The sequence below is a fragment of the Anomalospiza imberbis genome, chromosome Z (genome assembly GCF_031753505.1).
Source record: "Anomalospiza imberbis isolate Cuckoo-Finch-1a 21T00152 chromosome Z, ASM3175350v1, whole genome shotgun sequence".
Lineage (NCBI taxonomy): Eukaryota > Metazoa > Chordata > Aves > Passeriformes > Viduidae > Anomalospiza > Anomalospiza imberbis.
In genome coordinates, this window is record NC_089721.1 from 21,534,891 (window position 1) to 21,554,726 (window position 19,836).

At 42.3% G+C, this 19,836-nt stretch overlaps 2 protein-coding genes across 4 annotated transcripts in view; both read left to right on the forward strand.

Moving 5' to 3' along the window:
* The first annotated feature begins 4,320 nt into the window (after positions 1-4,320).
* The window catches only part of CENPH (centromere protein H), a 64,753-nt gene continuing 49,237 nt past the window's right edge, over positions 4,321-19,836 (forward strand). The window contains exons 1-8 of one of the 3 annotated variants that reach the window (XM_068176137.1): positions 4,321-4,452; positions 5,667-5,715; positions 6,093-6,167; positions 6,862-6,918; positions 7,790-7,853; positions 8,144-8,195; positions 9,232-9,392; positions 10,643-10,764. In XM_068176137.1, coding sequence (XP_068032238.1) covers positions 4,410-4,452; positions 5,667-5,715; positions 6,093-6,167; positions 6,862-6,918; positions 7,790-7,853; positions 8,144-8,195; positions 9,232-9,392; positions 10,643-10,735 — 594 coding nt within the window. In that variant the 5' untranslated portion in view covers positions 4,321-4,409 and the 3' untranslated portion in view covers positions 10,736-10,764. Of the gene's footprint in view, positions 4,453-5,666; positions 5,716-6,092; positions 6,168-6,861; positions 6,919-7,765; positions 7,854-8,143; positions 8,196-9,231; positions 10,769-19,836 lie in introns of those variants that run through there. The other 2 variants (XR_010994367.1, XR_010994368.1) reach the window with 2 other exon arrangements.
* Positions 11,569-18,852, forward strand: KGD4 (alpha-ketoglutarate dehydrogenase subunit 4). The gene is made up of 4 exons (XM_068176139.1): positions 11,569-11,664; positions 12,767-12,830; positions 17,127-17,329; positions 18,575-18,852. The coding sequence occupies exons 1-4, from the start codon at positions 11,626-11,628 to the stop codon at positions 18,590-18,592; spliced, it is 324 nt and encodes a 107-aa protein (XP_068032240.1). The 5' UTR covers positions 11,569-11,625; the 3' UTR covers positions 18,593-18,852.

A 19,836-nucleotide genomic window follows, 5' to 3' on the forward strand; every position in this document is an offset into this window, starting at 1 on the left:
AAGGTACTCTCTGAATAAGTCTCTTGAATAGGCCAAAGTCTGCCCTCCAGAAGTCCAGCATGGAAGTTTTATTGATGCCCCTCCTTGTTTCACCAAATATTGAAAACTCTATAATTTCATTATCACTGTTCCCCAGATGGCCTCTGAACCACCATATCTCACACCAGCCCTTCTCTGTTTGCAAACAGCAGGTCTAGCATTGTCCCTCCCCTGGTGGGCCCACTCACCAGCTGTAACAAGAAGTTGCCCTCCATACTCTAAGAACCTCCTAGACTACCTCTTCTCTGCTGTGTTGAGTTCCCAGCAGATGTCTGGCAGGTTAAAATCACCTACAAGAACAAGGGCTGCTGATCCTGAAACATCCTTCAGCTGCTTGTAGAATAAGTTATGTACTTCTTCATCCTGGTTGAGTGATCTGTAACAGACTCCCACCAGGATGTCAGCCTTGTTGACTGTCCCTTGATTCTTTGCCCTGGCCCCAGTTTGCCTTCTGGCTCTCATTTCCTCACTGGCTCTTGCTCACCCTCATGTCTGTTCTGCCTCCCTGTGTCCCTGCCTAAGCCACCTGCATCCAACCCTGCTGGCCTCTGAGCCACTGCTGTGATCGTCCCTGCAACCCTATCCAGGCTTCTGGGCCTCCTGCCCGAGTGCCCCCGTCACCTCGTGTCCAGTTGTCTGTCAAGCAGTGTGCACACCCCCCACCTCATGGACGCACTCCCCAACCTCCAGTGGCATCTTTCTCTCTCTCACTCTCTCTTCCCTCCTCACCCCATTCCTTTCCCATTTTTCTTCTTGCTCTATCTTCTCTAACCCTCTTTAGTACAGTAACTCCATTTTGTTTTTCATTAGGAATAAATGGTTCTTAGATACAATGTTTCTCTCCTTTGACTTAATTTTGTTCCTAACTATTTAATTTTAAAAGAACTCCTTCCAGTTTTGCACAGTGGAACATGACACTGATATTGCAGGTAACTGCTAGACTGCCATTGAAAGGGGCAGTCCTAGACTGTGAGCAGCCTAATATAACACAGAAATGTTCTGTGATTAAAGCACTTGAATTTCAAACCTGTACTCTGGAAGTGTTCTTTAAGTATTTCTTCCTGTTTAACTGAACCAAGGCTTGACAGGATGCTCTTGCCCTGGAGATAGCCAATATTCAACTCTGACTTACTGCAGGTAAACTGAACAAAACATTCTGGCCAAGTACCTGATAGAGGTGTGCATTGTGAATTATGACATGGTTCATGTCCCTCCATCCATGATTGCAGCAGCTGCCTTCTCTTTGTCTCTGAAACTCTTCGATGGATGCATGTTCATAAGTTGTGCTTGTTAGGCCACCTCCTACTTTGTGACTCAGTGTGCCTTTGCAGCAGCTTAAAAGGCCACTCTTACAAGATGCACACTTCCTCCATTCCTCACCATGTTCTTGTCTCCGTTTGGACCACTAAAAGCTGACAGCAGTAGGGTAGTACCTTTTAAAACCTCCCACAGTGAGACAAGAGACCATAATTGTCCAAGCAAAACTGAAGACAAAGAACCCAGTGTACCTGGATTATTCTAATAGGCTTATCTAATGGACTCCCTTCCTTTCAGTTGCCACTTCTGCAGTGCTACACATCTTATACTGAGAGTGACATTCTCTCAGTTATATGGTGTGGGAATCCAGGGCATCCCTCTGGCTGCCCTGGAAGGTCTGGGACGCTGGCAGGGGGTCAGGAGCCCCCCTGTACAGAGCCCCGAGAGACACTGTCTCTGATCTCTGTCCACGGAAAAGAGTTTTCAATCTTACAGGATGAATTAAAAGCTCTGAGTGTTTGATACAAGTAGTAATTAGTGTGGCACGGGTGCAAAAGTAGAATTTTCGGATTCTGATAAGGGGTTCAAAGGGGGCAAGATGGAGGAAAATTGGGCGTGCCTTGTCCTTTTTCTTCTTCTTCATGCCCTCCATGTTTCACTGTGGTGTTGGCATTTTTCTGTTGGTTTAGGCTGGGGACACACTGTTCAACATGGGTGATAGGTACTGGCACGTTATTGTAAATATACCACACGTAGTTTTTGGTATATAATGTTTGTAACATCCCACTGAGGGGCAGAGCCCCGCACACTGTCCTGCAAGACAGACCTGCTGCAGGTCAGAGAGAAAACATTTTAGATAAGAAGAAATAAACAACCCTGAAAACCAGCACAGACGAATTACAACTCCTTCTTTGGCAGCAGGGATGAAAGACAGACACTTTCTACAATCTCGGGAGCATCTAAATATCACAGATCCAACATTATGGCATATGTCAAAGAATGTAATCAATGTGAATAAGTGTGCTGCCAAGCAAAAGGTAAGAATCTTAGAATGCAGTGGTGTAGGGGGAATATGCGTGTTATGTGTCAATACTTGGCACATAGAGGCTGGTTCAGATGACTCACTGCAGACAGACTTAAATAAGATCTGCTCACTTCTGAGCTGAAGATCTTTATCTGTGTCAGATGGTATGGACCATCTATGAATAGGGTCTGTGTACTCAGATAGGCCTGGCTTGATCACCAAGAATTAAGTGAGCTGAAATAGTGTTAGTGAACAGAGTAAACATAATCAACCTAAGTTCTCTGCAGGCAGTTACAAAGAAATATGCCACTGGTTGATTTTTGCTGTTACACTTCCTTCATATATATTCATAGCTCTGTAGATTATTATTGTACATAGTTCCTCCCCAGTACTTCCCCTCACCTTTTCCCTACCTTGATAGGAAGAAAGACAAAACACATTTCAGAGTCTCCAAACCCCAGGGGTCCAAGGCCCCAGTCCTACCTTGGTTCTTCCTGGGAGTCAAGGTTGAAACCAGCTCTTTGAGACACATTTTCAAAAACAAAGTTTCGCTCCTATCCAGCAGGGGCTGGAAGAGGATTCAGAGATGGTTGAACAGGTGGGAATTACTTCATCACTATTGCATCTAATTGAGAATTCTTGTCAGTTATGTTAATTTGCTAAACTTAGAAAACTGTATTCACCCCATGGTGGGGGGAGGGGGGTCATTTTTCCATATCTTCCCCTGGAAGATCTTTCAATAAAGATCAGCCTTTATATTATCTCCTATACTAATATAGGCTCAAAATGTGTTGTTTCACTTCTAGGTCTTTAAGGTATCACCACCACCCCCAACACCAAGATAAGCACCACTGAACAGTTGTACTCTCCTATTATATGGGATCTGGCTAAAAATTTTTAACTTCCTATATGAATTTAAGCAGAATGCTGCTCACTGTATATACAAAGTGCCTTATTTGTATTAAACTTATTAAAGCTTTCACAATTTTTTGTTTCGTTGGGGTTTTTTGGTGGGGAGGGCAGCACAGTTACCTTCCTCCTACAGCTGAGGCATCTCCCTGGAGCCTGTGACCAGTGCTGAGAGCTTGGGTGAGCTCTGGGGCCGGCTCAGGTGGCTGGTCACGCAGGGTGGTGTATGGACAGCAGCCTTGGCATGAGCTCTGCTAATTTGGTGGTGGAGTGCCCACCAGGTTACACTTGGGGGCAGCAGAGAAAACAGCTGTGTGAGGTGAATGATCTGCCAGCCTGGCGGCAGAGCTCAAAGAGGAAGGAGAAATTGTTGAGGACTCTAGGAGACTGGCTGGTGGAGCCATACTGTACCCTCCCTTAGACAATTACAGAGGTTGTCCAAGGTAGTCAGACATTGGAACAAGCTGCCCAGAGTTGTGCAGGAGTCAGCATCCCTGGGCATGTTCAAAAAAGTGTGAATATGACACCTCAGGTCACACCTGGTTTAATGGTGAACAGGATCATTGGGTTGACAGCTGCCTTTGCTCTTAAACCCAAGTAAGTCTCTGGATCTATGCAGCGGCTCTCTTCATTTACTGTTTATTTTTTGCAGTCTATTTTTTACTTCCGTTAGTAGCTTGCACCTACTGCTTCTATCTCCGCTTGAACACTAGGTCAGAGGGAAGGATTATTGCGCTTTACCTAGTGCTCTGCCAACGTTATTTTCATTCTTCACCTTGCACGTAGAGGGCCAGGGCCACTGAGGGCTGCGCCACCCCGCCCCGCCGCTGCTCTGCGCAGGCGCAGGGCGCGCGGGCCGCCGGAAGCCGCGCAGTTTGAAGGTGCAGCCATGGCGGCGCTGACCCAAGACTTGGCCCCGGCTCCGACCTCAGTCCCGGCCCCAGTCCCGGCTCCAGCCCCGGCCCCGGCCCCGGCCCCAACCCCGGCCCCACCCCTGGAGCTGGTGCCGACTTCGGTCCCGAGGTGGTTCCAGGACGGCGGCGCAGACTACGACGACGTGGGTGTCCGCCGTCTACTCCAGTTAGTGCCGGCGGGACGGGCAGCAGCCCAGGGGTGGGATGAAGGGATGCGCAGCCTCTGACCTTTGTCGCTTTACTCCCGCCGCAGCCTGAGGAACCGAATGAAGGAGCAGCTCACGGAGTGCAACGCGGCTATTCTTGCCGGTAAGTATATCTCTCCTCCTATTGGGATGTTGCACTAACACTAACGGGATGTGGCATATATATATTTCTTTTTTATATATATAGTTTTTGAGTATTTTCTTTAATAATTTCCCAAAAGTGCTCCTGACGATAATAATGGGGTTTTTTCCCTGGCTGTATGTTTTAACACATTTTCTAGGCGGATTTTGAGACGTATTTGAATGTTTACAAAGATGCCATATAGCTGCTGCCCACTGCCCTTTCCTTCCTTTTCTGGGTTTGAACTTTAGGCTCCTCTGATATATAGTGATGGTTTTCAGAAATCTGGTCACTAAGGCTGTAGTCTTGCCAAAAGTTTGCCAAAGTGTTTGGCGGCAATACTGATTTAAGGTATTTCCATTACCTGTAGATTTGGGTTGGAAGAGACATTAAACATATCTGGTTCCAAACCCCCCACCATGCACAGCAACACCTTCCACTAGACCATCTTGCTCAGAGCCCTATCCAACCTGACAACCTGATCTTGAGCACTCCCAGGGATGAGGCATCTGCAGCTTCTCTGGGCAATCTTCTCTACCAGTGCCTCATCACCCCACAGTATGTCTAATGTAAACCTACCCTCTTTCAAGTACAAACTGTCCCCCCTTGTCCTGTCACTACATACCCTAGTAAAAAGTTCTCCAGCTCTCTTGTAAGCTCCATTCAGGGACTGGAAGGACTCAGCAAGCAACCTTCTCCAAGCTGAACAACCACTCTCTCAGCCTTTTCCTCATAGGAGAGGTGCTCCAGCCCTCTGAACATCTTCATTGCCCTCCTCTGGACCTTCTCTAACAGATCCATGTCCTTATGTTGGGAATCCCAGGTTTGGATGCAGCACACCAGGTGGGGTCTGCCAACAGCCAATTAGAGGAGCAGAATCACCTCCCTTGACCAGCTGGCCACGTTTCTGATACAGCCCAGGATGCAGTTGGGTACATGCTCTTCCACTGAACTATCCAGTGGCATATATAGAGCAATGTCATGAACCCAGCTCTAGCTCATCTAAAAAATGCTAAATTAATGATTTCTGATACAGCTGATTGATAGCATAGTCTCAGTAAGAGTAAAAGATAATAAAGTTTGGAGATAGAAGTAAGAAATAACTTGTTCACACAAAAAATGCTAATTCATTGTGCTCTATAGGTTGTGTTTAAAAGTCTCTGTTGTGCTTGTTTTAGCGACATTCTCTTTTGCAGGTCAAGAAAATTTCCTTGATCATGGAATTGAAGAAGACTTTGCCCAGAGGTGTGTCAATGGATAACTGCAAAATTCTCTTCTAGTTATTCCTTCTTAGTGAATTGCTGGATTAACAATCAGTACTTCAGAGAAGATTGGTGAAAATAATGGAAACTAAGAGGAAATGTGGGGAAGAAATGATTTATTCATTCTCCCAATGTACTTCTATATCTGATGTGGCTTTTAAATTTGCAGTCCTTTATGTGATGGCTAGAATTCACTAATACAGTTCCAGATGCTAAATTACTCTTGGCCCTAATGATCTGTGGCTCACATGAAAAATTCTTACATTAGATAAGTAGAGAGCAATTTAAAATGTCACACTGCTTTAAAACTCTGTTATCTTCACACTCAGGTCGTCTGTCTTACTGCTTTTTGTCTTTCAGTGACACAAAACTTTTGGAAAGAGATGTAGAAGAAGCAAAAGTCACTTTCCAGAACAAGATGTTGGCCTTGCAAAGGTAGAATTTTCTTCACCCTCTATTTGGAGCTTTCCTCTCTGTGTGTGCATACATAGATGCATATATACATAGGTCTGATTAAAACAGTATTTTAAAGTGATATGAGAGATTGGGGAGATTTTAAGTACATTGAACAATAGGAATGCAGATTGATATGCTGTAGAAAACAAATCAAAAAAAAGCCCACCAAAACTAAAAACTTAGAAGTTGAAATATGTACACCCAAAAGTTCCTTTACAGTAGGGAAAGAGTGACTGTACAGACCAGTAAGCATATTTCTTGGCAGTATTTTCCAAATGCCTATGAAAAGATGGAAGTTGATAATGTTAGACGTCCCATGTGTTTCATGGCTGTTGATTTGAATTCACACCTTTTCCCAGCTTCCTTTCTGCAGACTCTGGCATTAATGGTGTCCAAATATGTTGGTCAAGAGAAAAAGGAGTTGTCATTCTCACAAATAATCATTGATACTTCTTTCCTGTCCTGAGAGTTAAGCTCCATTATTTAAGAAGTGTGGTATTTAAAAGGTCCTGAATATTTTGTTTATATAATTCCAATGTGAAAGTGGACAAAAGTGGAATCCTGGAAACTATGTTCTTATATTACTTATTTAAATCTGCTTCTCTTGGTTTCCTGCTTCTCTCAGTTTCTTATGAGTTCTCATCAGTCATATGTTATTTCTTGCAATATGCAGGATACAAATTATGGATGCCCTGAGAAACAAATTGAAAAAAGATGATGAGGACTCAAGGTAAGGTGTTCTCGGAAGTCAGACAGCTAGAAGGCAATCGACTTTGCACAGTTTATTGTGACACATTTCTAGATTATTTCATTTTACCTCTTGTAAAAGAAACTTCCTTTTTCTAGATTTGACAGAATGATATACTGTCTGCCTTCTGGCTAGAATCAGCATGATCAGACTTCATACACTCATGGTAGATTTGCATTTGGGCTCTGAATTTACCTACCTTTGATTACAGAGATCATAACTCTTGATTCGCTAGTGAGAACTGCTTGTAGCCAAGAGAGTTTTTTGTCTTTAGTGCCTGAATTACCTGCATTTATAATAGCTGAGCACATTACAGGCTTGTAACAGGGCCTTGCCTCTGCTTTGCTGTCTTTATTAATTAACTGTGTAGGAGCAAAATGTCTTTGAAATAGAACCGAAAGCTTAAACATATTTAAAAGTAGCTTTTCATTGCCTGCCCGTTATTAACAGGTGGATGTATATGCAGTGTAATATGAGAAATTTAATTTCTATCAGAAATTCAGCTAAGAGATTGCATCTCCTTGATTTAGGAGCTTTAATTCATAGCCATTTCCAGATGGCTGGGCTTTCTTGATGCCCTCCAAACTCTGTGATGTAAAATGTTAAATGAAGTCTTAGGGAAATCGAGAGGGAAGTGACAGAACTCTTTGGCCTCTACAATGACACTGAATATATTAACTGTAAAAAGAAGTGATATTGCAAGTGTAAGTGCAAAAAGAAGTGACATGTAATATCAATTTGCTATTAGGAGAAATCAGAAATTCTTTATTTAAACTAAATAAAGTTGATTAAAACATTTATGATATTGACTTATATTCATGTTCTTAAGGTATGCAACTGTTTCCTTCCTTAGTCTGATCCTGGAAGCAATGAAACGCATAGTATTGCTCAGCCGGGCAATAATTGGCTGTCAGCAGGTAAGTGGCAGTTTTAGCTTCTGTTACTGTTGTGCAGGTCAACCAACCTCAGCATGAGCAGGAATGCACTTTGAAAGCAACAGGACTGCACAAGTCATTCAAAGCTAAACATGTAGTAACATGGGTGCAGTTCCTACTGCTGTCAAAATTAAGGATTACTTAAAGTGATCATGTAAGTAAGTCTGTTTTAGAGTTGCCCTTAGCTGTGTTTGTGGCATATTAGCATATTCCAATATTTTTGAAGACAAGAGTCCTTCAAAAAAAGGAAAATACTTTTATTTTTCTTTCAGAAAGTACATCAGAAGGAACAGCAGCTGATTAACATGAAAAGGAAAAGACTCTGTAAGTGTGTTATCTGTATTGATTTTAGTTTGTATTTTAATGTAGAGTTCATATAGTTCATATTTTAAAGTTGTTCTTGTAGCAGTATTAATTTACATGGGAAGTAACAAAACTCAACACAGTTAAAACTTGTTAAAAGAGTAGAAAGTACTGTAGAGATGAGCTGATACGTTCCCTACTTGAACTTGAGACTGACATGTTAGAATGAGAGATGCAAGACAACACTCAAAAACAATGTGGCAGCATTTTATTATTTCATGTAAGCTCCTCAGAAAGTTACACATTGTTTTGCCATTTAAATCACCCCTACAGCTACTAAAGGATACTTTTTTGTCATACTGCATATTTATGAGATGCTTGCAGAATAGAGAGGGAATTTACTTAAAAAGAAGTGTGTATATATTGGTGTTCAGTAGCCTTGTTCAAGTGGGTCAAATTTAGATATGACGTCAGTATTCAGAACTTTAACAATTTTAACAGCTATTGTTTGATTCATGTGTAGGGAGTTGTGTATATATTGACAGTAATGAACAAACACACTGAAATAACAGTTCACATGGGAAAAATGAACATACTGATATCTTTGCAAATAAAGGAAGGAATGCTCTGCCAGCATTCTTTCAACATATGAGCTGCCTCTAAACACCTTTAATCATTCTAGTTTTTAACCTGATTTCCTATAAAAAGAGTAATATTCGCTGGTCATGTCCATATGCTCCTTGTATGACTTTGGAATTTGGTTTCAGCACAATCTGAAAAAGGAGTAAGGGTCTTTAAAAGGTATAAAAATGTGCTTTCTGTTTTGCTGTTTGCCAGGGAGCCAACTGATGTAGTTTGATATCAAGTAGCCACAGCATGTGTTGCTTCTTTCATAAAAGAAATATATTGAGGTATATTGGAGGGTGGAGGGAAGGATTGGAGTGTGAAATAAGGGTTATACAGAGGAAGTGCTTTAGGTGACTGGGAGGGAAAGAGTATCTTCAGTTCTACTGTACACCTAACTACTTAATGCTTAATTTTCCTAATAATGTAACAGCACTAAAAAAACATGGAGGACAGAAACTACAGCAAATTAATACCATGGTGAAAAGGCAAAAGGAGAAAAAAGCAAGTGTGAATGTTGCTGAAACAGAGAGGATGCTTGATAAACTAGAAAGTGAAAAACAGAAAACTGCAATAGTTCAACATATGTTCCAGGTATTGTTGCGTGGCTTTTAGAACCAAGTTTACAATTTTTCATTACACTCAAGATAATATACTGTATGGCAGATAGAACTTAACAACACAAAATTGTTTTCTAAAACCTTTAACGGTGCTAATGGAAGGACTGTGCATAGAAGGAAGACTTCTATTGCTTTAAAGACTAAGAGAATGAAATTGTCACAAGCATCTTTGCATTAACTTTTTGCAGAGTTTAGAGACAGTCTATCCATCTATCTTTGCTTCCTTAAAGGTACAAAAATAATGCATCTTTCTTGAAGAATGTCTGTCACAGTAATGGCTGTATTTCTTTCTGCTCTGAGTAACCTCTACACCCGACCAAATAAGTTTCCCCATCTCATGGTTAGAAAAAATAAAAAGGTATTAGTCCTATGTTACCAGGGAGCCTTCATCTGCCCCTTCTGGCCTTCTCTGTTTGTGTCACCCCTTAGAGTCCTGTGAAAGCCTTGGCCTGCAACCGTGGCCAGTCTCCAATTTCTTTCAGCAGTGTAGACTTTGCCCTTTTGGTTATCCATGTGTCAGCGGCTGCTAACTAGTCTGTATACATGCAGCAACTGGCAGGTCACCTGCAATGTGAAGTCATGCAAAGTGAGGGAAAAAACCTCATGGTTTGGGTTAGGGTGGAAGGGTCTCAAGCTGCATAGGAATGTCAAGGACAAAAAGAATGTTCTGACGTTTTGCTCTGCATGCTATGGCTACTACTATTTTGCATTGATAATGTCATTACATCTCAAATTGAGAACGAGAAATTTAATGTTGTACCGGGATTTAGATTAGAATCTAAAATTATCTCCTGGTTTTGTATTCTTGAAATTTTTTGAGCCCTAAGTAGAGCAAATCCTCTTTGGTTAAATTTAAATTTCCCTTTTCAATCCAGAATGGCAGGGTGAGAATGTTAACTGTGTTATTTTGTGTTTGTGGCAAACTATATTTCATAGAACGTTAAAAACGTTCTCTAGGTTTCTGTGTTTAACATATGGGTAGTATGAAGGCCCTCTAGGAAATAAAAACATGGATTTGGGGTTTTTTTGCCTATGTATAAACAACAGGATCTAAACCAAAAGTTCCCTTTCTCCTTTTTCTCTTCATCCTGCCTACTTCAAACACTTGTGAATTTCAAGGGCTTTCAAATTAAAAATTATAAAGCAGACCTTCTTTGAGATGTTTTACTAGGAATTGTCCTTTACAAAGGCTTGTTTTAACCTGTAAATCTTTCTCATTTATAGAACATCATAATTGGAAGCAAAGTTAACTGGGCAGAAGATCCATCTTTAAAGGCAGTTGTTCTACTGCTTGAAAAGAATGACTGTCTTCAGTGAGTCAGGAGACGTGGTGTTTATTTTATACAGTGTGTGCATTTTAACTAAATTTGATAGATTATATATATCTCAAAGATACACTTCAAGATTTTAAAAATTTTACCTTTCTGAAAGATGTTGTTCTCTCCAGAGAGTTAGAATGTGTCAATGTGGGCACTTACTTTCCTCTGAAAGGCAACAAGAACACAAGAAAAGTTTCAAATTTTCATGTAGAAGTGGACTTAAAACTGAGGATTTGCTGTACCGCTTTCCTGGGGACCATCAGGCTGTAGAACTCAAGCAGGATGCACGACCCTGCTCTGTCCCAGTTGTCAAAATCTCAATCAGGAAAATTTATGAGCAAGTCTGGAGTTGGGATTATTTTTGTTATTAAGGCATTATGTATAATTTTAAACACCAGAAATTTTTTGTTATTAAGGCATTATATATAATTTTAAACACCAGAAATTTTATGCTCTTGTTGGCAGTGACTTGTCTGCAGAGTTGACTTCATACTGTTGACTGTGTAGCTGAGCAGTATTTTAATTGCATGTCTTTATTAGCATTTGCGCTTTTTTTAGTTGGTGGTGATTAATATTTCAAGGAAATCAACTCTTGGGGCGTAGCACACTGGGAGTATGTAATGTCCCTTTTTATCTTGGTGTATAATGTTATTTTTAACTTGGTGAGTGATCGTTAGCTAATTTTTTTAGGTGAGTGCCTTGATCTAAAATAAAAAGCTGATTTTCCTGAAAATGTTTTACTTGGCTTGGAGTTTTTTTAACTCGTGGTAAAGCGGTTTGTTTGGCAGGCCAGGCCACCGCTCCGGGCCCGCTCACAGAGGGGCCCCGCCCACGGCCGCCGTTCGTGGCTGTGGGCGGGGCCCGGAGCTGCCCCTCAGGCTCCTCACCATGGGCAGCAAGATGGCGGCCGCTACCAGGGCGGTGCAGGTAAGGGCGGCCCCGGCGCGGCGGTGTCTAAAACACCCGGAGCCCTGGCTCGAGCGGCGGGGCTCGCTTCCCCTGCTGCCGCCGCCGAGCAGCAGGTCTGAGGCAGCCGCGGCTTGAGGACACGCCGCCGGGGCGGCCGATGTCCTTGGGGAGAGCTGTGCAGTCGCGCGCACACGGTGTCGCAGGTGCCGGGCGCTGTGATAGCAGCGGGTGCGGAGCTGGCTGGCATCTCCTTCCTAAGATGGGCCTCTCCAAGGTGAAAGTGCTTTGTACAGGCAGAGCACAGCTCGCGATTCCGTGTGCTAGAGCGCTGTGGAACCACGTCATGGGCTGGATCGGAAGGGACCTTAAAGGTCACCTAGTTACAGCACCCGCCGCCGTGGGCAGGGACACCTTCATTAGACCAGGTTGCTCAAAGCCCCATCCAGCCTGGTCTTAGACACTTCCAGGGATGGGACAGCCACAGATGCTCTAGGCAAATTGTGCTGTGCTTCCCAATCCTCAAAATAAGGAATTTTTTCCTAATCTTTCCAGTCCAAACCTTCCCGCTTTGGGTTGTAAGGTTTCCCCAGAGCACCCCCAGCTCTATCAGCCTGTTCTCACAGGAGAGGTGCTTCAGCCCTCTGATCATCTTAATGGCCCTGCTCTGGACTCACTCCAGCACGTCCATGTTTGTTTTTGTTTTTTTGGTTTATTTTTTTTTTGTGGTTGGTGGTTTTTGTGGGTTGTTTGTTTGTTTGTTTGTTTTTGTTTTTGCTTTGGAGACCCCAGACCTGAACAGAGCACTCTGGGTGGGTTCTCACCAGAGCAGATTGCATTGTGATTGCATTTATGCAATAGCAGTGGCTGTTTCTGCACACACACACACACTGATGAGAAAAGGAAGACAAACCCTGTACCTGCTCTGGCCCTCAGGGTGCAGGACTGCTTTTTAAAGTAACCTTCTTTACCTGGGGTAAACACAGGACTTCAAGAAGCTGTAAGTGTATCAGAGTAGTGGTGCAGAGAGCAGCTGTTTAGAGTGGTTGTTTGATACATGGTGCATGCCATTTTATTATTCATGGTAACCTGTGTCTGTTTCTTCCACTAACTGGTCTTCTAGGTAGTCAAGCCACATACTCCATTAATAAAGTTCCCAGACAGAAAAAGTGGTCCCAGACCTAAAAGTAAGTATTTTGGGTATGGATAGAGCTTGTGCCACATTTCTTTACATGGACTGTTTTATTTAAGAACCAGGACCCAATTTCTCTCTTTCAGCTATACAGCTGAACTGGGTTGGAGTGAGGTTTTAGAAACATGCTTGGTTTAGTTTGAAGGCAATTCTTGGAGCTTTCTTCACAGCTTCTTTTCTGTGCATCTGTGTGCAGACATGTAATGCATGCACATCTTTATGTTTTTCTCAGGAAAGATTCACAAGGATTTCCAGTGTTTGTTTTCTACTTTATATAATATGAAGTCACATTTTCCCAAATATTAATATTTACTGAAATTACTATGCCCAAGTCAGTTTGAAGCAGCTTTAGTTATTCCGTGATATTTGCATAAATTATGTTGTATTTTCCTCATTTTTTCTTAGTTGAAACATGTAATGTATTTTCTGCTGTATTTTCAAAACATGATTATAGGGGGAGATCCAGCCCTCTGCATTTTAAGAAGTATTTTCTTCTGTTACTAACTAATGCTGAGGAAAAAAAATATTTCATTGCAATCTTTCAATTAACTTTTATACCTATGTTGATATTTATGGTACTCCCAATACTATTGTATTCAAACAACAGATTTGTATTAGCAATATGTTGATTTGGAAGTGCTTTGGGGTCAAAAAAGACTGAAAGAAAAGTAGGAGTTGCCTTCAAAAGCTCTGTTATGTTATTCTCACTTCTTTTGGTATTATACTGTGGTTGGCTATTTGTCACAGCATTATCAAGCCCACAGTTTAGCTTTAAGTTTAGTTTAACATTTGAAAGCCTCCACAGCATATATAAATGCCTCTTCTGACTTGCCTGTGAACTCTTCAGGAACTATTTTCTGCAATAACTTTCTGTAAAAATGCTGTACATTTTGCACAGTTCAGCCAAATGCACCACCTCTCATGCCAGTGAATTACTTTTTCAAAAGCTTGAAAATGTGTTTCTGACTTCTTGTTTATCTCTGTGTTAGAAGATTCTTGTGACTCTGTCTTTTAGTTATGTTACACTTTGCTACCTTCACCAGGATGTGTCATCTTGTTAGTAAACTGCAACCTACTTTGTCTTGCTTGAATGCTGTAGCAATATCTGCATTTAATTGTATCAGATTGTTGCTCCTACATAGCTAAATGGCTCCTCAGAGCAACTAGGGATGTGAAAGACCAGCCAAATTGTAGCGGGCCTATTACTACTGCAACATTATGGTCTCAAACAGGGAAGGGAGAGATGTAGCAGAGACTGTAATAGAACTAAAGCAGCAACAGTAAAATTTCTGATTACTGCACTCACTTCTGATGTTTTTAATTCGCTAATGAGTCTACTCCAACTGCACTTCAGACTGAAACATACAGTAGAGGAAAATCCTTGACAAATCTCTATAGACTTTTGTGGTGGGTGAAACAAACTTGGAGAAATTGTTTTGGTGTTTTTTTTGGGGTTTTTTTTGGTTTGTTTTTTTTTTTTTTCCTTTTTTTTTTTAATGTAAGGTGTATTATTTCTTGAAACAAAAATACCATGCCCCGTGTTCACAAAAAATATGCTGTTTCTGATGGGCTCACTTCTGCCTTGCTCTGCTTGGGACCTTCCATTATTTCTGAGCCACCTTGGGACTTTCAAACCCAGTCTTATGACTGACAGCTTCTTAATATGCCTCTCAATGGTAGCTTCATCACAGTGCTGCAGGTGTTTGATTGTTTGTCCCAATCCTGCAACTGCATCAGACTCATTAAGTCTAAAACTGGCTCCGTTTCCTTTGTGGTCACTGGTCTTGCTTGAGCCAGTAAGGACAAAGGCAGGCAAAACTGTGGTGTTGTAGCTGCTCACATTCTTCCGTACATGCAGTTTTCATGCAGCTAATTTTATAGTTATATAGCGCTTCTGTCCAGCTGTTAGATGCTGCACTTGACTTGCTCATTTTTCTGGAGCACTGGGAAGGACTTTGGTGTAAGCATTCTGCTTTGTCAGGTGTTTTACCCTTACATATCACAGAATCACTAGGTTGGATGAGACCTTCAAGATTATCAAGTCCAACCCATGCCCTAACACTTCATCCAAACCATGGCACCGAGTGCCACATCCAATCTTTTTTTAAACACATCCAGAAATGGTGACTGCACCACCTCCCTGGGCAGATAGTTCCAGTACTTGATCACTCTTTCCATAAAAAGAGTGTATTTCCTGTATCACCTGTATTTCCCTTGGTGCAGCTTAAGACTGTGTCCTCTCATTCTGTCAGTTGCTGCCTGGACAAAGAGACCAACCCCCACCTGACTACAACCACCTTTCAGGGAGTTGTAGAGAGTGATTAGGTCACCCCTGAGTCTCCTTTTCTCCGGTATAAACAACCCCAGCTCCCTCAGCCGTTCCTCACAGGTTTGTGTTCCAAGCCCCTCACAGCTCATTGCCTTCTCTGGACGCGGTCAAGAGTCTCAACATCCTTCCGAAACTGAGGGGCCAGAACTGGACACAGCACTCGAGGTGTGGCCTCACCAGTGCTGAGTACAGGGAAAGGGTGACCTCCTTGGTCCTGCTGGCCACACTATTCCTGACACAGGCCAGGATGCCGTTGGCCTTCTTGGCCACCAGAGCACACTGCTGGCTCATGTTCAGCCACTGTCACCAGTACCCCCAGGTCCCTTTCTGCCTGGGCACTGTCCCTAGCCTATAATGTTGCAGGAGGTTATTGTGGCCAAAATGCACGACTCAGTACTTGGACTTATTAAATGCCATCTTATTGGACTCTGTCCATCCATTCAACCATTCCAGCTCTCTCTGCAGAGCCCTCCTACCTTCCAATGGATTGACACACACTCCCAGCTTAGTGTCATCTGCAAAATCACTAGTGAAAGACTCAATCCCCTCATCCATGTCATCAATAAAGATATTAAACAGGACTGACCCCAGCACAGACCCCTGAGGAACACCACTGGTGACTGGCCCCAGCTGGATGCAGCACCGCTCACCACCACCCTCTGGGCCTGGCCATCCAGCCAGTTCCTAACCCATCAAAGAGTGTCCCTGTCCAAGCCGTGGGCTGCCAGCTTCTCCAGGAGTGTGCTGTGGGAGACAGTGTCAAAGGCCTTGCTGAAGTCCAGGTATGCAACATCCACAGCCCTTCCTGCATCCACCAGGAGGGTCACCTGGCCGTAAAAGGAATTCAGGTTGATCAAACATGACCTACCCCTCCTAAACCCATGCTGGCTGGGTCTGATACCTTGGCCAGTGCTGTGTGATGACACTCAAGATGATCTGTTCCATAACCTTACCTGGGACAATCTGGCTTACTGGCCCATAATTGCCAGGATCCTCCTTCCCACCCTTGTTGTGAATGGGTGTCACACTGTCCGGCTTCCAGTCCTCTGTAACCTCACTAGTGAGCCAGGACTGCTGGTACATGATGGAGAGTGGCTTGGTAAGCTCATCTGCCAGCTCTCTCATCACCCTGGGATGGATCCCATCCCATATATAGGACTGAGTCTTGAAATGAACATATTGCTATGATCTCTGTCCTCCCCAGTGGGGCAATTGCATATTTCCATTGTAAAATCAGCTATGGTGGGACAGACTAAGGTTTGGTGGGCTGACTGTGACAACACTGCCCTTTTGTCATCTCTTCTGTCTGCACAATCAAAGCAACTTCTCTGATGTGAATTCCTGAAGCTTAGCTCCTCATCCTCACCTGTGAAGAACTTCATGCACTCCTCAGTCTTTACATTTCATTAACATTGATTGCTGATGCCTCATACTTGGTGGTCATTCTGCACATCATTAACAAAATGGGATAGGATGCCATTTTGTAATATTAAAAATGGACACAGCACTGCATTGCATGTTGCAGCCTGTTGTGGTTGTGAGCTTTATCTTTCTGTAAGCCTCTAAATCTTTTTCACTTGTCTGTCTTGTCAGTTGCAGTAAACGAAAAGCATAATCTGTTATCTTTCTACATAATTGGCCACACACAAACATTTACATAACTTTATGATTTTTCTCCAAGTACAGCTTCACAGTGAAAAAGCTACTGTTAGGGTATATGCTGATATATCTTTTGCTTCCACATCAGTGTTTCTGCCATTCAAACCTGTCAGAATTTTTAGATTCTGCACTTGATATATTTGACAGAGATAAAAACAGGTTGTAAGAAGTAGAGCAATTTAATTCTTTTAGGTATCTGTTATAATGAATAAGATTTTCAAGCAGTGGTAGATTTTATTGGCTGCTTATTAATTTTACAGTCTGGTAATATTTCTATAAATGGTTTTGAAATCTGGGTTTCAGTACAGGAATCTCTACAAGCAAGTATGCCATCTCTCCTTGCTTCAAAAGCACAGGAATCTGTAGGAGGCATATCACCGGCATTTCAAAGTATTTCACCTGTTAGTAGAGTACAAGGCACACCAGACACTTCTGAATTAACAAGAACTTTACCTCAGAAATACAGAAGGAGACAAATGTCAGATGAAGAGATTGAATATATTCAAGTAAGTTTTCTTCTTTAGCTTATTTCTACAACTTCTGGTATGGTATTACATAGTAATTCTTTCTAAGAGTGTGCCCCGGGCTTTCATGGTTTTCATACGCAATACCTAATGTACCAATTCTTAATACAGAAGTTACCCGGCTCCCACTGTATAGTAGCTCATGGTACCACTGAGTAGAGAGATTTGGACTTAGAACAGATGTGCAGGTAAGCTGCTGATAGTTACAGCCTGCATTAATTGCCACCACTACCTGTTTTATAACAGATGTTTAATGTGTAATTTGACTGTGCCGGGCAGGATCATAGAAGTTTGTTCTTAAACCAGGAAAGGCTATTACCAGGTGATTGAAGTCCAAAATATTTCTCAAATTAGTTTTATAAGTTATTTATTAGTAAGTTAACTCTTGTATTTCTAGTAGTGGAAACATTTTATTAAACTTGATATAAATATTTTCTGCAATACTTGTAAATATGACGTACATGAAAGGCAAGAAAAACCTGCTTCTATTCTGTAACAATTCTCAGTTGTAAAAATTGATGGTTCAAAGGGGAGAATGCACAAAATGTGAGGAATTTGTGAGATGATGGTGAGTTTGAAATGAAAAGATGTTTGCAAAGCTTTGTTAAATGGTAAGGACATGTATAGCATAACCATGTTAGTAGAGGAAATAAGTTTTCCTTCATACATGCAATTAGGCTGCATCTATATAGTAGAAATAAAATCAGTTATTTCCCATAGTAATACACTTCTTGACTTTTTGCATAAGTTTGTTTAACAGTGAGGTAAGTTGTAAAAGAATTTTGTTAGGAAAATAATGAACTGAATACCTTTCTGATTTCTCATTAAGATTGTAATGACTCTGCTTGGCTTTGTTTTAACTTTGCACTTTGGAATGTAGGCAGTGAAAGTTACATTAAAAATTGTGTCTGTTAGCATTGTGTTTGTCGGACATTTTTAAGCTTAAGAGTCAGGTTTCTTCACAGAAAAAGACATGGAAGCAGCTGTAACTGTAGGTAGCACGTGTTGATTTTTTTGTACTTTCCCTTGAAAAAAATGTAGCCATGACTAGTGGATGCTGGTATTTGGAATGCTGTCTGTTCTTATATAGGTAGAAGAGTAAATATTTAAATCAGAAATTAAAACTAGAACTATGTCTCTTAGTCTATAACAGTGTAAAAGAGAATTTGATCTCAGTTTTAAGTTCTGTTAGTGGAATATATTTAACTGAATGCTTTTCTTTTACAGCGTGGAGGTCCAGAATAAATGTAGAAGATAGTTTCTTGGCCACTGTTGAAGAATGAGGTATTATATTCACAATAAAGGCATTTCCTTAATATTAAAATTATTGTATACTAATAGCTTTAATAAAATCCCATATGATGGGTGATAAGATTGACACAACGCACAGGATACTGATTTGTTTGTGACCGAGAAGGATTTTATGTTGATGGCTAATATCAATTGAATATATATGATGTCTGCACCATTACAATATTTTTCTTATTAGCCATTTGAAAAGTCAACAGTCATGTCATTTTTACACTGGTTGAGATCACAGAGTCACAGAATGGATCAGGTTGGAAGGAACCGCAGTGGGTCATCTTTTCTAACTTTTCTGCTCAAGCAGGGTCATCCCAGAGCACATGGCACAGGACTGTGTCCAGATGGTGCCTGAATATTTCCAGTGAGGGAGTCTCCACACCCTCTCTGGGCAGTCTGTTCCACAGCATGGTCACCTGCACAGTAAAGAAGTTCTTCCTCATGTCCAGGTGGAACTTCCTGGGCATCAATATCTGCCCATTGCCTCTTGTTCTACTGCTTGGCGCCACTAGGAAGAGCCTGGTCCATCTTGGCAATTTCCCTTCAAGTACTGATAGACGTTGATGAGGGAGGTCCCCTCTCAGTTCTGTTTCCTTGAGGCTGAACAGCGCCAGCTCTCCCTGCCCTTCCTCATAAGAGCGATGCTCCAGACCCCTAATAAAATTTGTTGCCCTTTGCTGGACCTACTCGAGGAGCTCCATGGCTCTTTTGCCCTGAGGAGCCCAGAACTGGATACAGCACCCCCAGTGAGGCCTTACCAGGGCTGAGTAGAGGGGCAGGATCACCTCCCTCCACCTGCTGGCAATGCTCTTCCTAATGCCCCCCAGGACAGCACTGGCCTTCTTGGCCACCAGGACACGCTGCTGGCCCATGGACAGCTTGTTGGCCACCAGGACCCCCAGGTCCTTCTCCACAGGGCTGCCTCCCAGCAGGTCAGCCCCAGGCTGTGCTGGTGCCTGGGGTTGTTCCTCCCCAGGTTCAGGACCCTGCACTTGTCCTTGCTGAAATTCAGATGGTTCTTCTCTGTCCATCTCTCCAACCTGTCAAGGCCCTTCTGAAGGCTGCACAGTACTCCAGGGTATCAGCCACTCTGCCCAGCTTTGTGTCCTCTGAATTTGCTGAGCAGGCATCTGCCCCTTCATCCAAGCCAGGGATGAATAAGTTAAACAGTACACCCTAGAGGGACA